Source organism: Pleurodeles waltl, chromosome 1_1 (assembly GCF_031143425.1).
Source record: "Pleurodeles waltl isolate 20211129_DDA chromosome 1_1, aPleWal1.hap1.20221129, whole genome shotgun sequence".
In the NCBI taxonomy this organism is placed as follows: domain Eukaryota; kingdom Metazoa; phylum Chordata; class Amphibia; order Caudata; family Salamandridae; genus Pleurodeles; species Pleurodeles waltl.
In genome coordinates, this window is record NC_090436.1 from 941,550,322 (window position 1) to 941,570,714 (window position 20,393).

At 46.2% G+C, this 20,393-nt stretch overlaps 1 protein-coding gene across 2 annotated transcripts in view; it reads right to left on the reverse strand.

Annotated features, from left to right (window-relative positions):
• Nucleotides 1-19,725, reverse strand: part of LOC138289430 (sulfotransferase 6B1-like) — a 340,318-nt gene extending 320,593 nt beyond the window's left edge. For both annotated transcript variants that reach the window (XM_069230173.1, XM_069230172.1), the window contains exon 1: nt 19,295-19,725. In XM_069230173.1, coding sequence (XP_069086274.1) covers nt 19,295-19,454 — 160 coding nt within the window. In that variant the 5' untranslated portion in view covers nt 19,455-19,725. The remainder of the gene's footprint in view (nt 1-19,294) is intronic.
• Nucleotides 19,726-20,393: the final 668 nt, after the last annotated feature.

The window sequence follows — 20,393 nt, forward strand, 5'->3', positions numbered from 1 at the left end:
TGCACCATTCCATAAATATGGCGCCTGGCTGGCGCTCAGGAATGGCACAAACTGGTGCTAACCCTTTGGATGCACAACTGGGTTAGTGCAGTTTTGCATCAAAAAGTATAAATATGTGTACAGTTGAATAACACATAGACAAGGCCATGCTTAAGGGATGTGTAGTTGCCTGTGCTGCTTTGGAGACGTTCAGCATATTTGTAAATGGAGAGTATGAAAGGTTGCAGGGTCTGAGCAGCTGCTGCTTTCCTCAGCAACTTTATTGATTATAGGGAAGGAGGAGAAGAGGGATGAATGCTCAGTACTCATCACAGCTTTTCAGAAATTGATACATAAGTGCGGGACTCAGTGGCGAAAGTGTCATGAATGCGGGTGGATAAATGCCACAGACTACAACAGCTATTTGGTTGTGGCCATTAGCATGAAAAAAATGTGAGCTGACGTTCACTCAGCAGTTACTTGGATATTTGAATTTTGGGTGCAGAGCCGTGACCCAGAGGAGAGTGTTTACCAAGCAAGTGGTGCTGTCAATGAGGGGAGTGGCTAAGCCTCATTATAGGATTTTTATGTCTAGCAGAATAAAGAGAAATTTGGAGTGTGGCAACATTTTTGACTGACTGTAATGGGGTTAGGCTTTGGCAGCATGAAGACCCAGTTGTGAAGAATGGCCTCTTTTTGACATGGTTAACCGCTACTTTTTGCCTGATGTATGATGTAGCCTAGAAATTGTAGTGTCCAGGGTCCCTACTAACCAGGTTCCCTGGGCCAGAGCTCTTTCCCTAAAACTGTTGTGATGCTTTGGCATAATTTGATACATCTTCAGCTACCATTATAAGTCCCTAGTAAAAGGTACTTAGGTGCCCAGGGCATGGGGTACTAAGAGTAGTCCCCTGAGGGCAGCAGCACTGATTGTGATACCCCCTAGGGCCATGCATCCAGGTGGACCCAGCACTGCCATTGCAGGCTGGGTGTCGTGGTGCAAGCCTAAAATCCAAACTCGAAATGGCACAGCACCTGTGTGCCCTGTCCACCATACACTGCATACACTATGGATAAGAAACCCCTCTGGCAGGCTTTCCAACCCTAAGGCAGGGTGCACCATATTATATGTGAGGGCATAACAGCATGAGCAATATGTCCCCACTGTGTCCTTGCCAAACCTGGGACATAGTGAGTAAACAGAGCTGCCACTTTAAAACATGTGCTGGACACTGGTCAATACGAGTTTCCCAGCTCCATGATGGCTACTCTGAATCCTTGAGTGTTTGGTATCAAACAACACAAAATGATAAATCCTGCCTCCCACTGCCAGATGTCCAATCTACAACCTTACGGGAGAGATCGGTCTCTCTGGATTCTAGAACAATGCCCTTCCTGGGTGGAGGTGCTAACACCCCCTCCTTCTGGAAAGTGCACTGCCCTGGTGGCGAGCTTCAAAGGGCTTATTACCTTTAAAACTCGACCCCCAGGCCTGGTGCTAGCAGCAGATGGCCAACCCCCTTGCATACACTTACTTTTGGCAGGAGCAACGGAGGGAAAATACACAAAAGGTAGGAGGAGTGGCCCACCTGGAATGCACCACCCCTAAGGTGTTGCCTGCGATGTGGGCACTCCATTTCACTTCCCTCCATCGTGGATGGAGGTAAAATAGCCAACCAGGTGTAGGGAAGAGACCCCTCCCCCTAAATACAATATTTAGTTGGAATCCCTAGACCAGGAACTCAGATTCGACCGACAAAAAAAGACCTGCACCAAGAAGATCCAAGGCACAAAAACTGGGCCTGCTGCAACAAAGAAGGTGCCAAACCATGCCTGCTGCACCCAGGACCTGATGATCAGCGCTGAGGAGCTGCTGGGCAACTGGAAAAGCTCCAAAGAACCCCAGAGGACCTCCAGGCTTTGACAATCACCATAGAACTCCCTCCAGAGTGGAGGTACCACTCTCCAACAGCAAGAAACCAGCAAGCCAGTGACGGTCACTTCACTGACCAGCTGCTAACTTCCGAACCAGATGTCACAGCTGGACCAAATAACACATCGATGACTGCGGGGAAAAACCCTGCTAATGGTCAAACCGTGCCTGTACCCTGGGTATTGGTCAGCTAACGTCGGACACCAAGAAAACCAGCCCACCCAGGGCTGAAAAAGGACCAGCAGGAAGCCTCAGTCGAGGGACTTGAGGAACACCCCAGACCTCCCGCCAGAGTAACCCCAATGTCCTGCAAATGATCCTTGAACCAACTTACATCCTGCTTCTGAGGACATCCTTGAGCACAGCTCCTGGCTCACTGGCTGCCCTGTGGCATGCACCAAAGAACCTGTTGTGCCCTAACGGCCCCTCATCCCTTCTGACCTTGACACTCCAAGAGGACCTGCAGAAACCATCATTTAACTTACCTATGCAGTGCTTTTCCAAGTGGTCCCCCGGAGTGGCTCTGCACCAGCTCCAGAGACATTTCCTTGCTGCCTCTGCCAGACCCAGGAGACGCCCGAACTTCTCCAGCGGCACAGTGTCCCCACTGACGACCTCGACCAATCTGCAAAACAAGAACTTGGTAAACCAACTGTGCGATTTTATATGTATTTTTAAAGGTGAACTTCCATTGATTCCTGTGGTGCATACTTACACACAAAAATACTATTTTTATAAAACTTAGAAAATGCATATCTCAAAAAGTACTTCTCCAATTTTGATAATCCGGGTCTTAAAAATTACATACAAATGTGAAGTATTTTTATAAATTGGTTTCAAGTTATTCCTTTGAGTGTGTGAGTTGCATGATTGATGCTGTGAGTGCAACAAATGCTTTGCACTTCTCCAAGATTGACCTAACTGCTCGACCAAGCTACCTTAAAATTAGAGTATTATGTGATCTAATTTTTACCCCTGTAAACCACTGTGTAGTTGTCTGGACCCCTTGCACAGTATGCTTAGCTTTGCACACTATATAGCGGGCCAGCCTTCTACACCAGTAACATTGATTGTGGAAATATTCTCTGACACGGCTGGGGGGGATGGACTGTAAGGGAAAAGGAGGTGGAGCATGGCCGGATGCATGAGGCAAAGGGAGTACAGCATCACATTTTTGGAATTTTCTCCAGTGGTGCTGACAATGAGACTGTGGGGAGAGAAGTTGTTAGACAAAAGGTTGGCATTTGTGCTGGACAACCAGAAAGTAGTGTATGAATTCAACTGGCAACATATGAAGCACCAGCATGTGCTTTGTTTTTTGAGAGAGCTTGTATTGTGATGTTTGCAATGCAATATTAGTGTTTGGGGCACCATGCACTCCCCACCGAGACAACTAGGTGGTTGACACACTGTTCAAAATGCAGAGATTCCGTGGTTTATTTCCAGAGGTGGATGAGGCAACTAAGGCAATACTGCCTGAAATATGGGATATTGTTAAGTAAGGACTTGACACATGGCAGAGAAGATGTTGGCAGCTTCGACAATGAAGTCACACCAACAATAATGGAAGGAGTTTTTGGAGCCAACACTGACCAACTCATCTGACGTTACCAAAGGGGACTCCAGGTCTCAAGGCTCTCTACTCCAGGAGGAGATTCTAATACTTCTCTGGGAACCCATCTAATAGTAAGGCCAAAAAGTCCATCTTGCATCCACAAATACATTCTGCTACCTTGAAGGAAGAGGATACTAAAGTCCTGTATAATGGTGTCTGTACCAACAGATTTGATCCTGTACAAGAGGTTTCTATTCCGCACTCTCTGTCATGGGGTGCCCCCATTTCTGATTCCACAGACTCTACACAGAATGCCAACCCAGCTAGTTTTAGGGAAGTTGTGGGGCTGATATACAATTTGAAGGCTGAAATTGCAAACCTAAAACATATTTTACTGGGGGTAGTAGATATGCTTAAATTTCTACCAGAGCCTAAAACTCAACAGGTAAATGCTAAATCACAGTTTGCCGTTTCACCTGTGCAATCATCGACTCTTTCCCAGGGAACCCTCCAAACACCCTGTCAAGATCAGTCAATCCAACATTAAGCCATCCCGGGTGCCAAATAAAAGCTTAATTCCTCTGCCCCCAGAGTGCATGTGAAGCCATGTTTTCATGGATAATTATTATCAGACACACTCTAATTTTGCCACCTTGAAAGGGCAGGCCCAGATCGATGTAGCAAGGTGCCACCAAACAACATGCACTTCTGGTTCCCCAAGATCCATTCACCCTAGAGGGGGCTATGATATTCATGACCAAAGAAGACAAAGCCTTGTTGAAAAATAAGGGCCTACATTGGATTAGACATAGACAATGTGGTTGAGTTATTTACCAAGACACTTTGCAAGTTAGACAACTTGAAGGATATGCCTGGGATTCAATTGAATTGAAGTTGAACAGAACTGACTGAAGGATTAATTTCTTGAACTCAACGAAACCCCCCACCCCCACTGTAAACACGGTGGGAGCAATCTAGAGAAACAAGAAGCTGATAAAGAGGTTGTTGTCCCACAGGAGAGTGGTTTGGGAGAGGTAGACTGACTACCTCTCTCACCAACTTCTCCATTATTAAATCTTCCTTGCATATATTTGGGCGAGAATGAAAATAGGCTGGGTAATTTGAAGAGAGTGATATTTAACTCTAATGGAGGGAGCCAGTGGAATAGTGATTGTTTACCGCTTATAAGTCTTGCTGATCCAAGCCCCCCAATACTAAGACACCGCTAAATAACTCATCTAGGTTAAAACTTGATGATAATATAGGTCCAGATTTGTCCCTGGAACATCACAGGGATTTGCCCCAAATTGGAAAATGATGACTGCGGTTCTCTCATAGAAAGATTTTGCATCTGTCTACTCCGCAAGACGTGGGCCCTTATGAAGATTCACAGACAAAGGTATTTAACCTTCAGCAAAGAAGCAATCCCTTCGAAGATGCCTTTAGGAGTCCTTCTCACATGGGTTAATATATCTCTTGATAAACTCCCCTGATGTCTTGGTGTTGAGATTATTCCCCAAGCATGGGACACCTTATCTGCTAATAAACATTTATAATAGGTCTTGCCCATTCAATAAAACATCCCAGATCATAACTACTCTGAAGACTGTTTTGGGGTGCATCGTGGGGGCCACTGTGCTATTATAGCAGGGGTTTTTAACATCAATGTTGTACCCTATGGCCCTTTTTGGAATTCATTAGAGAAGAAGATACACACTGGGGGATTCCAGTCTATTCTGATTAAGGAAAGCCCCTAAAATTAGTTCAACTGCTTTGCAGCTAACAGATCTATCGGTTACATACGGCTTAAGAGCAGGCAATGGTCAATTCACTTCAGATACTGAAGAGAAACCTACATTTATAAGAGGGACCTGCAATAGCAACATAGATTACATCTTGTTGGATGTATGGGTCTGGAATGAAATGTCAGACATGGAGCGCCTTGCCTGCCATGATAGTGAGCATTTTTCCCTCCCATTAGATTGGAGGAGGCCCTGCATCCAAGATTTAGCACTCCAAACCCATATTTATACATTTTTAGTGCTGCATTAGCACCGCTTTTTGACGCAAAAGCGGCACAAACTTACAAAATACAGATGTATTTTTTAAGTTTGCGCCACTTTCGCGTCAAAAAGCAACACAAATGCGGCACGAAAAAAGTATAAATATGGGCCAAAATGTGAAGTGGGCAGTTATATCCAAGTCAGATATCAATATTAATAAGATCTATTAAATTACTTCAAATGAGTTTGCTATTATAGCAGAACAATCCATCTCTCCTTTCCAGGCTGTGAAGCTACATGAAAGCCTTTTTTAGTAAGGGAGGGGAGTTGTTCATAAAAAATATCAGCAACCAAAAAACCTTGCAGACAGTAAAAGCAAATAAATGGTTCAACAACTCCTGCAAAATCGCTAGAAGGGTTCTGATGAAAGCTTTAAAAAACAGGTAGAGACCAAAGATCCTGGCGGCTAGATAAATCTATACAGCAACTGTCAGGACGACTAAAGCACAGTGTGAAGTGTGTACCTGGGGTGATCTATTAAAAACAGCAGAAGATAAGGACACCAGGAGCTTTTGTCACTCAAGATGGCTGTAGAAGCCATGCCCACCCAGAGTGCCATATTCCAGCTCGGGAATGGGAAGAGTATTTTTCTACCCTTTACTCTGAAACCTCCTCTTGTATTCTGTATCAAATGTGACATCATCTCCAACTATTATGGCACAGTCAGGAGACTGAGGAGCATATTTATTTTCAGTTTGTGCCGGATTTACAACATATTTTTTTATGCAAATCCGGCGCAAACTTAACTCCATATTTATATTTTGGTGCTAAACATGTCTAGCGCCAAAATATTGGAGTTAATGTCATTTTTTGCCTGAGGAAAACTACCTTGCGTCAATGAGATGCAAGGTAGGCGTTCCCGGGCAAAAAATGACTCAAAGGCCCTAGCGCCTTATTTATCCTCACGGCCAAAAATCACGCACTGGAGGACAAAGGCCTTAAATAATGGCACTAAGCCTGCTTACCACCATTATTTAACACCTGGGTATGGGCAGGCGTTAGGGGACCTGGGGGCCTTTTTCCATGGTCAGAGACCATGGAAACAGCCCACAGGTGCCCTTCTCTGCCCCCAGGGCACCCCCACCCGCACCCACACCTAGAGGACACCAGGGCATGGGGGACCCATCCCAGGTAAGTCCAGGTAAGTATTTTTTATTATTTTTTTTAAGTTCCATAGCCCCTTCGCTGCCAGGCCTTTCCCCCCTCCTGTGCCAAGCCTTTTTTTGGCTATTTGGGGCAGTTCGCGCTTAGACCCTCGTAACTTTTTGTTCGCATAAGCTACCCACACCAAATTTGTGTCCTTTTGTCCAACAACCTAGTGATTCTAGAGGTACTCAGACTCTGTGGGTTCCCCTGAAGGAGACCTAGAAATTAGCCACAATACAGTGAAAATGTTGTTTTTAAAAAACAAAATGGGGAAAAAGGGCTGCAGAAGGCAGCTCGTGTTTTTTTTTCTCCTGAAAATGGCATCAACAAAGGGTTTGAGGTGGCAAGATCACCATCCTCCCAGCTTTCAGGAACAGGCAGACTTGAATTGGAAAACCCAATTTTTCAATACAATTTTGACATTTTACTGGGTCATACCCCATTTTTACTATTTTTTGTGCTTTCAGCCTCCTTCCAGTTAGTGACCACAATGGGTGAGAAACCAATGCTGGATCCCAGAAAGCTCAACATTTCTGAAAAGTAGACAATATTCTGAATTCAGTAAGGGGTCATTTGTGTACATCCTACGAGTGTTTCCTACAGAAAATAACAGCTGAAATAAAAAAATATTGAAATTGAGGTGAAAAAAAACAGCCATCTTTCTCCACGTTTTACTCTGTAACTTTTTCCTGCGATGTCAGATTTTTTAAAGCAATATACTGTCACGTCAGCTGTACTCTTCTGGTTGCGGGGATATATAGGGCTTGTAGGTTGATCAAGAACTCTAGGTACCCAGAGCCGATAAATGAGCTGCACCTTGCAATGGGTTTTTATTCTATACTGGGTATACAGCAATTCATTTGCTGAAATATAAAAAAAGTGAAAAATAGGTATCAAGAAAACCTTTGTATTTCCAAAATGGCCACAAGAAAAGGTGTTGAGAAGCAGTGGTTATTTGTACATCTCTGAATTCCGGGGTGCCCATACTAGCATGTGAATTACAGGGCATTTCTCAAATAGATGTCTTTTTTACACACTGCCTTACATTTGGAAGGAAAAAATGTAGAGAAAGACAAGGGGCAATAACACTTGTTTTGCTATTCTGTGTTCCCCCAAGTCTCCCGATAAAAATGGTACCTCACTTGTGTGGGTAGGCCTAGCGCCCACGAAAGGAAATGGCTCAAAACACAACATGAACACATCACATTTTTTCACAGAAAACAGAGGTGTTTTTTGCAAAGTGCCTACCTGTGGATTTTGGCCTCTAGCTCAGCCGGCACCTGGGGACACCTAGCAAACCAGCGCATTTTTGAAAACTAGACATCTAGGGGAATCCAAGATGGGGTGACTTGTGGGGCTCTGACCAGATTCTGTTACCCAGAATCCTTTGCAAACCTCAAAATTGGACCAAAAAAACACTTTTTCCTCTCATTTTGGTGACAGAAAGTTCTGGAATCTAAGAGAAGCCACAAATTTCCTTCCACCCAGCGTTCCCCCAAGTATCCCGATAAAAATGGTACCTCACTGGTGTGTGTAGGCCTAGCTCCCACGAAAGGAAATGGCCCAAAATACAACGTGGACACATCCCATTTTTTCACAGAAAACAGAGGTGTTTTTTACAAAGTGCCTACTTGTGGATTTTGGTCTCTAGCTCAGCCGGCACATGGGGAAACCTAGCAAACCAGCGAATTTTGGAAACCTAGACACCTAGGGGAATCCAAGATGGGGTGACTTGTGGGGCTCAGACCAGGTTCTGTTTCCCAGAATCCTTTGCAAACCTCAAAATTTGACCGAAAAAACTTTTTCCTCTCATTTCGGTGACAGAAAGTTCTGGAATCTAAAAGGAGCCACAAATTTCCTTCCACCTAGTGTTCCCCCAAGTCTCCCGATAAAAATGGTACCTCACTGGTGTGGGTAGGCCTAGCGCCCACGAAAGGAAATGGCCCAAAACACAACGTGGACACATCAAATTTCTTCACAGAAAACAGAGGTGTTTTTTGTGCAAAGTGCCTACCTGTGGATTTTGGCCAGGGGCGGCAGAAATGGCCTAAAATAAATTCCCCAACCCCCCGGGGAGCGACCCTTGCCTACGGGGTCACTCCCCCAGCGTGACATTGGCGCAAAAAAAAAAAAATCCCCGGTACCTAGTTGTTTCTGCCCCCCTTGGGGGAAGATTGACCTAAAATCAGTCGATTTGCCCCCAAGGGGGGCAGAAATAGTCTAAATACAATTTGCCCCCCAGGGGAGCGACCCTTGCCTAATGGGTTGCTCCCCATCTCTAAAAAAACAAACAAACAAAAAAAAAACCACACAAAAAAATTAGCCCTGGCGCCAAGAGGTTTCTGCCCCACCTGGGGACAGATCGGCCTAATAACAATAGGCCAATCTGCCCCCGGGGGCGGGGCGAAATGGCCTAAAATAAATGTGCCCCCCTTCCCCCCCAACCACCCCCCGGGGAGCGACCCTTGCCTACAGGGTCGCTCCCCTTGCGTGACATTGGCGCAAAAAAAAAATCCCCGGTGCCTAGTTTTTTCTTCCCCCTCGGGGGCAGATTGACCTAAAATCGGCCGATGAAATGGTCTAAATACAATTTGCACCCCAGGGGAGCGACCCTTGCCTAATGGGTCGCTTCCCATCTCTAAAAAAACAACCAACCCAAAAAAAAAACACAAAAAAAAAATTGCCCTGGCGACTAGAGGTTTCATGGCCTAAAATAAATTTGACCAACACCCCCCCAACTCGGGGAGTGACCCTTGCCTACGGGGTCGATCCCCTTGCGTGACATTGGCGTAAAAAAAAAATCCCTGGTGCCTAGTGGTTTCTGCCCCCGTGGGGGCAGAGTGACCTAAAATCGGCCAATCTGCCCCCAAAAGGGGGCAGAAATGGCCTAAATACAATTTGCCCCTCCAGGGGAGCGACCCTTGCCTAAGGGGTTGCTCCCCATCTGTAAAACAACAACAACAAAAAAATCGCCGGTGCCTAGTGGTTTCTGCCCCTCTTGGGGGCAGATCGGCCTAATTAAAAAAGGCTGATCTGCACCCCAGGGGGGCAGAAATGGCCTAAAATAAATTTGCCCCCCAGGGGAACGACCCTTGCCTAAGGGGTCGCTCCCCACCTCAAAAATACAAAAAAAAATAATAGGCCGATAAGTCCTTAAAAATGCCTCCTGGAAGCGACCCTTGCCCAAGGGGTCGCTCCCTTATGCCAATTTCCTTACAAAATTTAAATCCCCGGTGTCTAGTGGGCGATTGCTTGCAATACGGCTGCTAAAACGCTGAGAGAGACTTCAAAGGGAAGGAAATTCCTTTCCTTCCCTTTGAAGCCTCTCTGGCCTCCTCTACGTGCTAATGCTTTGCATTTCTCTTCCGATCGCGCTGGAAGCTGAGCTTCCAGCGCGATGGGAGGAGGCCTCTGTGATTGTCAGCGTGCTGACATCACAGGTGGGGTGGAAGGGGAAGGGCTTCCCCTTCCATCTCTGCCTTGGGGGGGGGGGTGGGGGGATCCCACAGAGGGAGCGCTATAGCTCCCTCTGGGCTCTGTGCCCATGACGTAATGGTTACGTCCTGGGCACACGAGCACTGTGCCTCAGGACGTAACCATTATGTCCTGGGCACAGAAGGGGATAGGGGGGCCTAACTTGGCCCCCCCTACATGGCACTGTGCCCAATGGCCAAGTACCCTGGGCATCACCATTAGGCTGGGGGGCATGACTCCTGACTTTATTAAGACAGGAGTCATGTCCATGGGAGTTGTGTGTAAAAAAAAAGATGCTAGCAGTTTAGAGTAATTTTTTTTACTGTAACCTGACTAGCACCATTCTTTCCCGACAACCTCCAGTTTTCCCTATGTCTCCTGTACCCGGTTAGCATCATGTATTTTGACACTAACCGGGCCTTAGCGCCGATTTGCACCATTCCTTAAATATGGCGCCAGGCTGGTGTCCTGGAATGGCGGTAGCCGGCGCTATACGTTTTGACAGAAACATGCGCTGTCAAGAGACAGTTGATGATGGGTTGCTCTCCATTTCTGTGAATGTAGGAGGTGGGTTGGCCAATGACAATCAGCAGAGCAAGAGAAGAGAGAGCTTGGAATCACAGCAACTGTAAGAAGAAGCTGAGAAGGGAAAAAATCCATATGCATTCCAGAGGAAGGAGGTTGATACATCAAACAGGTAATAGCATTAAGCAAGAGATGAGTACTCCACTGGGTTGAGCAAAGATGGCATTAACAATCTCTCAAGTCAGTGGCTGAGAGAGGGCGTCAAAGACAGCCAGTGGTTGAAAAGGGTGGAACTAAAGCTCACTCTATGTATATTGTTAGCAATGTCTGTTTCACAGCTGTGCTGTCATAAACACGACCTAAAAAGGTCAGAAAGAGGATATCTTGAGTGGGCAGTAGTCGGTAAGGGGGATAAAGAGTGACAGGAGATGAGGTGAGGTAGAAAGGTCAAATGAGAGGAGAGGCAAGAGGATAGTGTGTTGGCTTTGCTCTGGCTTCCAGCTGTGCAGAATTGATGGTGATACGCAGTGTAGTGGGGCGTGATGCGGTAGACTGACTTTTTAAAGGTCCTACTCTTATCAGTGTAAATGTTGCCTTCAGCAGGTGACTGCGCATATGTATATCTTATGTTACACAGATTGTCAATCTGTTTAAAATGCCAAGTTGTTAGCTCTATTCTGAAGTCTGAGAGATCCTGCGAAAGATTTATCATTATTTAATTCAATGCAACACAGCAAGACAACTTTCTTTGCTGTCTGAAAGAGAGAGGGCAGTAATGTGTCATATTTACCAGTAAATAATGTGCATTCCTGCTCTTTGTTTGCTCTGGCGCACAATCTGCTGCCTAGCACCCATGCAGACACCCTTGCACCATGGTGCAAGGGTGCCTTTATTGTAGGCAGGATCATTTCTGTGCAGGAAGGACACTTCCCTGAATAAAAGACAAACCCTAGAGGCTTGTTCCTCTTTTTAAGTGTGCTACACAGTGCAGCACACTAAGAAAGAGGAATCAATGAGGAGGAATAAAGATAATTCTCCTTGTTGAGCCTGCCTTGGGAAGGTGTAGTATTTTAAATATTTTCCAGGTTTATCACTCTGAGCAAATCTGGGATCACACCAAAATCCATGGTTGGATGCATGGGAACACCTATGCTCCACCTATAGAACTCCTTCCCAGGGTAGAGTAAAGCAAGACTGCAACTTGTGCTGCCTTGCGCTACTCCAGATTTACCAAGTAATGCAGGGCCGTGCGTTGCTTGGTAAATCTGGTTTAAGTGTTGCATTGCCCGTGCAACTCCATGTGTGACATAAGGGCAGTGCAATACAATGATAAATCTGCCCCCTGTGTTCATAACCTGGAGTAAAGTTCCAAAGACAAACTGCTGGTTGTAACTACTCTGCACATACATGCAGAAAACTAATTGTAAACGTAATTGCAGCTACTTAATCAGCATATATGTAGAGAAAACTGCAAAGCTCCGATTTTTAAGAGCAAGAATGGAGTTAAAAACGAGTGATTTGGCAATATCATTGTCGGCAGCAGTGCTTTAAGGTGGGTGGGTTACTTTGGGTTTCAAACCCAGCAGTAATTGAAATCTGATATTGAAACGGATCACTCTCGGGCTCTAAATGAACGTCCTAACCTTTACAGACAAAAACACTTTCTGAGTAATGACTGAAAACAAATTCATGTAATCCATATTAGTCATGTAACTTCTATTTACCTTTCACATGTTTTACTTACTCTTGCATCCTCCAGAAGTGTTCTCTTTTTCTAGGATGTTTTTTTTTTCATGCAGGCTATTCCTCTTCTACACTGCTTACTGTGAACTGAGTCATCCCTCAGTGTCTGTGCGAGTTTAGGTTTTGGGTCAGTGTTTATAATGCGCCACAATTAAGAGCTCCAGGGTTGAGGCTGAAAGCAGTGCAAGTTTCTCAACAGTGTCTGTCAGTCAGCCTCAAAGGTGTTCAGAATCAATGCACATCCAGTCCTTGGCTTCTCTGCAGATCAAACAGAGCAATAGTCACACTTGCCTACTGTAATTGTCATTTTCTGTGAAAGGGTATGAGGGAGGTGCACAGCTGTAAACAGATTGACATGGTGAAATTAGAATATGCAGTGCTTACAGGTGAGTGGGTGTGGTGTGTATGTGGGGGCACAGTGAAGTGAAGGAAATGCAAATATGTGCATGCAGGAGAGAGTGGAAACAGAGTGCTATGAGGGCTGATAAAGGACACGGGGTCTGAGATATGCAGATGAACAGTTCCAGAAAGATGTGTGGAGAAAAAGGGTGTAAATATGCTACAGAGACACTGGAGATCAAAGTGATGTGAAAGCGAAAAACGGAAGTGGTTGAAACACTGACGACCACTACCCCTTCCATAGACCCTAGTTTATGTCACAGTCACATAATTTCAGAAAAGAAACATTTTCAATTCTAATTTTTCACAACAAAATCATCCTTTTTACTCGTTTATCTAACTGCCTACAAGCACTGGCAAAGCCAATACTTCTGGCTAGTTTTAGGTGCATGTTCATCACTGTCTCACTCGTCTGGATTCAATAACAGAAAGCTCACAGAGGCACCAAAATACTGGTCAATTGGTACACTATGGGGAGCATAGTTCACATGTTTTATGCAACACCATTAAATAAGCACACCTGCCAAAAGGATTCCTAGTTATGCTTCTTAGGCCTCGCCCATTTTAGAAAGCCTCCCCCACACACGCTTTTTCCTTCCTACTCAAAGCCCTAGTCAGCAGTCCTTTCCATTACAATTACTTCTCAGGCCTGTAATTTTGGCAGTAACCAGCAGAAATATTGTTTCTTTCATTAATTCCGCATACCTTTTCCAGAGACATCTCCGAAAATTATTAGCAGATACTCTAAATTAATGGAATAGCTTTTAGTATTATCCATGATTTAGCAGTGAACTCTAATTGACAGTTTACTTCAAAAAGATGATGTAAACTGAAACATTGTCATAATTCTGATTTAGGTGGCAAAATAATTCTACAAAAATACTAAACCTGAAAGACTGAGTGGTAATATTATCAACACACTCATGGGTTTTGCTAATAACTAATTACCCCCTCAAGTGTCCTCCTTGTCCCTGTCCTTACAAACTGAGGGTTATGCCCCTCGGGACAGCCATAGCACTCTAGTCCTACTTCTATCATTATTATTAGGTTTTTTTAATTTAAGCTCCTCCCCCTCACCTCCTCCTGTTATTGTTCCTGTCATGAAGCAGCCATGCACGCTCACCTCGGATGCTTCAGGTAAGTGTTTACAAGTTTATAGCTTTACTTATGTAATGGCTCCTTTGACAGCTCCTGTGGCTCTTTTATTTCACTGCTGCCTTCCGCCTTGCTGTAGCAGGTGGAGCGTGTTGTGTGCCGGCTGAGGTTTGCACTCCCTGCTGATGTGCTGACCTTGGGCTGGGAGCGTTTTGTGTGGCCGGGCTGTTCAGGTGCCGCGAGTGCAGCTTCCCGGAACCCCGCCATGTGTATGTGGTTACATGGATACACAGGGGTTGGCTGCACTGTTATGGTGTTGCTTGCTCTTCCATGGTGAGATCTTAGTTGCCTGGTTACCCTATATAACAGGAAGCAGAATGCTGCTCTAGCACGTTGCTGCTTACTCGTGGCGGTCACTAATCCTTGAGATCATGGACATATCCAGTCATGCCCCTGCTCAGGAGGGTGAGAGGAGCTCCTCCAGGTTTCTAGGGGCAATTTGCAGGCCCTGGTTAAATATGCAGTTGATACTGCTATTAAGGAGAGGGACATTCCTCCTAAGCGTCCTAGTTCTGATGAAAATAGCATAATGAGGCCAAGGTCAGTTACATTAAGGGTGACAAACTCAAGGAGGTTTTGGCCCATATTAGGGACCCTTTGGGATTTGTTCCTCTGGATGTGGCGGAAAAGGAATTTCTGGCCCAACATAATATGGTGCTCAAGGATATCCTGCCCCTTCATGATGTGATTCAGTCCTTGCTGCAGACAGAATGGAAAGACATCGATAAGCCTGTTGTCCCCTGTTTCTTTTCCGAATGTTACTTGTTGGAGGGGGTTGATGAGCAGTCCCCTCTGGCAGCAAAGGTGAATACTATTCTGGCCTCCGTGTATTCATTGTCCTTGGCCTCAGAGGAGGCAGTCCTCTTCAATCCAGTGGATAATAGAGTTGAGTCCACTTTAAAATGGGCATATACTTCTTCCAATTATGGTACTTGGGCGAACAAGTTTGCTGCCTATGCCACACAGGTATTTCTTAAGGACTTCCACACACTTTTTGACTGTCTTCAACCCCAGAATGATCCCACAGCTCTCCTGTCCAATATGGAGATGCTGTCCCAGTTCTTTTCTGATTCTATCTTTGGTGGTTTTTAGGCTTCTATGATGGTAGCTGGAGCATCCGTTTCGGGCCGTCTGTCCCTATGGTTGAAGTTATAGAAGTTGAAGCCGTACTAGCAATCTTTGATTCATAGGCTTCCGTTTTAGGTTCTAAGCTGTTTGGTCCTGAACTGCATGATATGGTGGAGAAGGCGGTGGAAAAGAAGATGATCCTGAGTTCTTTCAGATAGGTTCAGGATAAAGAACAGCTTTAGTTCAAGCAGCCTGCTTTTCAGTCAGATGAAAGGCATACCTTTCATGGTTGGGTCTGTGGTCAGGGGGGCATGTTTTATAGCAAATCCCAGCCTTCCTCCTCCCGTGCAGCTGAGGTCCAGCAGCAGCAAAAGTGACTATATGATAGTAGAAGGTCATCTTCGGCTGTTTCTACCTCATTGGAAAAAAAGAGGTGAAGGATGCTTGGGTCCGTTCGATAGTCGAACATGGTTATCGGATTCCATTCAAAGGTCTCACTCAACTCCCTTGTTTCAGACTTAGGGCCTCATTATGACCTTGGCGGCCGGTGGTACACCGGCGGTAACACCTCCAACAGGCTGGCGGTGTACCGCCAGTGGAATATGACCGTGACGCATTAGCCACGGCCATACCGCCGGCCCCTCAAACATACTTCCAGGCTTCCGCCTGGCACTCATAATCCCCAGGGCAGAGGTGCAAGCACCGCTGCCCTGGGGATTATGATTCCCCAACAGCCAGCCTGTCCATGGTGGTAAACACCGCCATGGAAAGGCTGGCGGTAAGGGGGACTCGGGGTGCCCCTGGGGGCCCCTGCACTGCCCGTGCACTTGGCATGGGCAGTGCAGGGCCCCCCAGGCACAGCCCCATCGGGCATTTCACTGCCTGAGTTTCAGGCAGTGAAATGTGCAATGGGTGCTGCTGCACCCACTGCACATCAACATTGCCGCTGGCTCTATGATGAGCCAGCTGCAAAGTTGATGTGACTTTTCCGCTGTGCCAGCAGACAGAAACACTGCTTCCGTCCGCTGGCGCCACGGAAAAGTCATGATAGAAAACCACATATACCGCCAGCACCAGCGGTATAGTGGCGCCCACGGCTTCAGCGGTCTTCTAATTAGACCACCGAAGTCGTAATGAGGGACTTTATCTTCTCCAAGAGACCCTTTCAAGCTTCAGTGGCTTAGGTCGTGGGTCCAATCTCTGCTTCTCAAGTGTGTGATCATTCCAGTTCCTGTCGGTCAGGAGGATTTGGGGTTTTGGGATTTTATGCCACTGTTTTTGGTTCCAAAACCAGATCGGTCCTTTCATCCCATCCTCAGCCTGTGGCCCTGAAAGCCTTTGTTCTGTTGGAAAACTTCCGGAGAGTGTCACAACTCATGAAAGGGGATTTCATGGTGACTCTGGATCTGCAGGATGCATATTTTCACGTTCCTGTTTATGTGGTTAGTCAGCAATGCCTGCGATTTGCATTAGAGGATCTTCATTACCAGTTTCAAGTTCTGCCCTTTGGTCTGGCCACGTCTCCCGGTGTCTTCACCAAGGTATTGGCTCTGTTTGTTGCTTTTTTGCATTTGCAGGGTATTTTTTTGTATCGTTATCCGATGACTGGTTGATGTCGGCTCCTTCTTTTTCCAAGGCAAGTCAAGATGTGGCTCTGGTCCTTTCCACTCTGCATGGCTTTGGTCTTTTGGTGAATGTGTCCAAGTCAAATCTCGCACTCTCTCAGGAACAGACCTTCATCGGTGGTCGTCTGGACCCTAAAGTGGGTGCAGTTTTTCTCCCAGAAGACAGGCTGCTCTCACTTCATTCGGGGGTACAGACTTTGTTGACACATCCACACAATTCTGCAAGGTATTGGTGGCGGGTCTCTTGGCAGCCTCAACTGCAGTGGCCCTGTAGGCATGTTTTTATTGAAAGCCCATTATGAACCACATCCTCCACTATGATGTATTGATTCCCATACCAAATCAGATTGTGCAGATCCCATCATGGTGACTCTATCAGGCAAACTTGTTGAAAGGGTTCCTTTCCAGCTGCCAACTCATGTTCTAGTGACAACAGACACCAGCATGTGTGGTTGGGGGATGGAGTTGCGTCTCCAGGAGCTCAGTGCCCCTTGGTCCCTGTGGTAGAGTCAGCAGTCGTCGAATAGGAGGGAACTGATGACTGTCTGAAACACATGGGTAAGGTTCCAGGACAGTTTGCAGGGCAACAATGTTGTAGTCTGCACTGACAATCAGGTGGCAAGGGCATATTTAAGCAGGCAGGGGGGGTACGAAGTGTGGGTCCCTAAATCACACTGTGTTGCTGATCTTTCTCTGGGCAGAAGAGTATGTTTTGGGCCTGACTGCAGTTTATGTTCAGCCTCAGCAGGAACTTCCCTTTCTCAGTGACATATTATCTGTCTCTTCTCCTCTTCCTTCTTGTCTGTCAGACGTTCGGGGAACCTTGGCTAGACCTGTTTGCCTTCCAAGACAATGCTCAGGGCTGGCTTTTTGTACATAGAATCTGTCTCCTCTGGCATGGGTGGTGGATGCCCTGTCAGTCCCATGGCCTCAGGGGCTGCTGTATGCCTTACCTTTGATTCCCCTCCTGCCATGGGTCCTCCAGAAGATCAGACGCAAGAAGGTTCAGGTGATCCTTATTGCTCCTTATTGGCCCAGCCATCTTTGGTTTCTTCTCCTTCTGTTTCTGCCCAGGGTTGGGTTCTCCATCTTGCAGGCCCACTACTCTTCAGTTTCTGTGTCTTTATCTCCAGATGCTCTTCAGGTTAAATATGATGGCTTGGCACTTAAGCGCATAGGGTTGGAGTCTCTGGGTTGTTCTACAGGTGGCTTTGGGGAGTCATTCGTCTAGTAGACAGTCTACCCTTAAATCCTACAAGAAACACTAGGCTTATTTTTCCAAGTTGTGTTTGGCCCGGTCTGAGGTTCCTATGGTCATTGACTCCTTTCAAAATCTTGACTTTTTGCGTGATGGGGTTCTCAAGTGTCTAACTCCTAGTACTCTTTCTGCTCAGTGGGCTGTGATTAAGACATTCCAGTACTTTTCTGATGAGTTCTCTATTATTTCTCCTTTAGTTTTCCAGTTGCTTAGGAGTTCCTGGCTGCAGCGTCTCTCTGTTCAGAAGGAGGTTCCTTCTTGGGACCTAACTCTTGTTCTCAGGGGGTTGCAGGGACCTTTTGAACCTTTGGAGGAGATGGAGTTGGTGCGGTTATACACTAAGGTGGTTTTCTTGGTGGTCATTACATCTGCTAGATGCCTTGGTGAGATTGAGGATCTCATGGCAGTTTTTTCTTATCTGAATTTCTTTCCTGACCGTGTGGTGCTTCAGCTACATCCTACATTTGTTTCTAAAGAGGCTTCTTCCTTTCATTTGGTTCAGGGGCCTTTTGCCTTTTTTGTGGATTGTTCCTCTATGCTCCCTTCCCGTCTAGATGTCAGATGGGCCCCCCCTTCTGATTTAAGAGGAGCGCACAAAACCATTTAGGATGTCCAACTTTTTTTCATTGCTTACATGTTGGTGGCAAGAGGTAAGAAGGTCTCCACTCAGACTATTAGTTGCTGGGACCGTCAGGTCATTGCTCGTGCCTATGAGGTTGTTGGGGAGACTCCTCCTTCCAACATTTAGGGCAGGTCCACAAGGTGGTTTCTACCTGTTGAACGAAGGCTGGGGGTGTGTTCCTCTTGGAGATCTGCAGGGCGGCCACTTGGTCTTCCCACCATACCTTTCTTCATCATTACCGTCTTTCTGTTGGTGATAATTTGGAGGACGGTTTTGGGCCATCAGCTTTGGCTACTGCTGCAAAGTGATGTTTGTTTTTCGTTTGAATAAAAAACTATTCTGCATTTGCATCATGTGTGCTCTGTGATTTTACTGAGCTTGTTATTTCCTGAGTTTGAACGGACTGTGACGAGGAGGACACTACGAGGGTGTAATGACATTGTTACTTAGGTGTAATCTTCATTACCAGGAAGTAACAATGTCAATACTGCGGTGGGGAGGGGTCAGGAGGGTTAACGGACTGCAAGGGACAATTTACAAACTAGACTCCTAGACTAACAAAACTACTAGTATTTGTAAAATAAACAGGTGCAATAAGTTAACAATTAGTACCTAGGTAGTACAATGGCAAACGCAAAAATGTAAACATCAAAATGCAAGTGCTACGGACTAAAAAGAAAAAAGCAAGGACTTCCTAAAAATGTCACCCATGACACGATGCCCTGTCAACATTTTACCCCCTATCTCACCGCATTTTGGGTAGGCCACCAACATCATGTCATCCTTCCTGGCAACAAAATCCTGCAGGGCTTGGAACGTTTCGGGGCTACATCTTAGTTTCGGGTAAAGGATTCCTTGATAGGTAAAGAACATCTCCTCTGAAGCTTTCCCCGCCAGTCCGTCCGCCATCAACCGACTGCCACTCACTCTCTTCTGGCAGAAACTAGCGTTTGTCAGCGATTAACGGACTAGACAGTTTCAGACAACAAAGTCCACGAAAGCAAAGGTCGTCAACACTTACCGTTCACATAGGCAAACAAACAATCAAAAAAAAAATGCAGAACCAAGGAGAAATCCACCGGGACAGAGGGAGAGAAAGTGGCGTTTGTTGAAGGCTGCATGGTGTGTCACTGTGAAAGCACGAGGAGGAGCTGTGGAAACTCAAACAAAAGCTCTTTAATCCCGCTTTCCGTCTGCTCTCCCTATTAGTGTAAGTTACTTTTTAATAGCGCATTTAGGCCCATATTTATACTTTTTGACGCTAAACTGCGCTAACGCAGTTTAGCGTCAAAAAGTTTTGCGCCGTCTAACGCCATTCTGAAGCGCCATGCGGGCGCCGTATTTATGGAATGGCGTTAGACGGCGCAATCAGACCGGCGCTGCCTGGTTTGCGTGGGAAAAAACCACGTAGACCAGACAGCGCCGGCGTAGGGGGAAAATGGCGCATGGGCGTCTTAAAATGGGGCAAGTCAGGTTACGTCGAAAAAATCGTCTTAACCCGACTTGCGCCATTTTTTAACGACGCCCATCCCCCATCAACATGACTCCTATCATTGTAAAGATAGGAGTCATGCCCCCTTGCCCAATGGCCATGCCCAGGGGACTTCTGTCCCCTGGGCATGGTCATTGGGCATAGTGGCATGTAGGGGGGCACAAATAAGGCCCCCCTATGCCACCAAAATAAAATATAAAAAATAAAAAATTATACTTACCTGAACTTACCTGAATGTCCCTGGGGTGGGTCCCTCCATCCTTGGGGGTCCTCCTGGGGTGGGCAAGGGTGGCAGGGGGGGTCCCTGGGGGCATGGGAGGGCACCTGTGGGCTCATTTTGAGCCCACAGGCCCCTT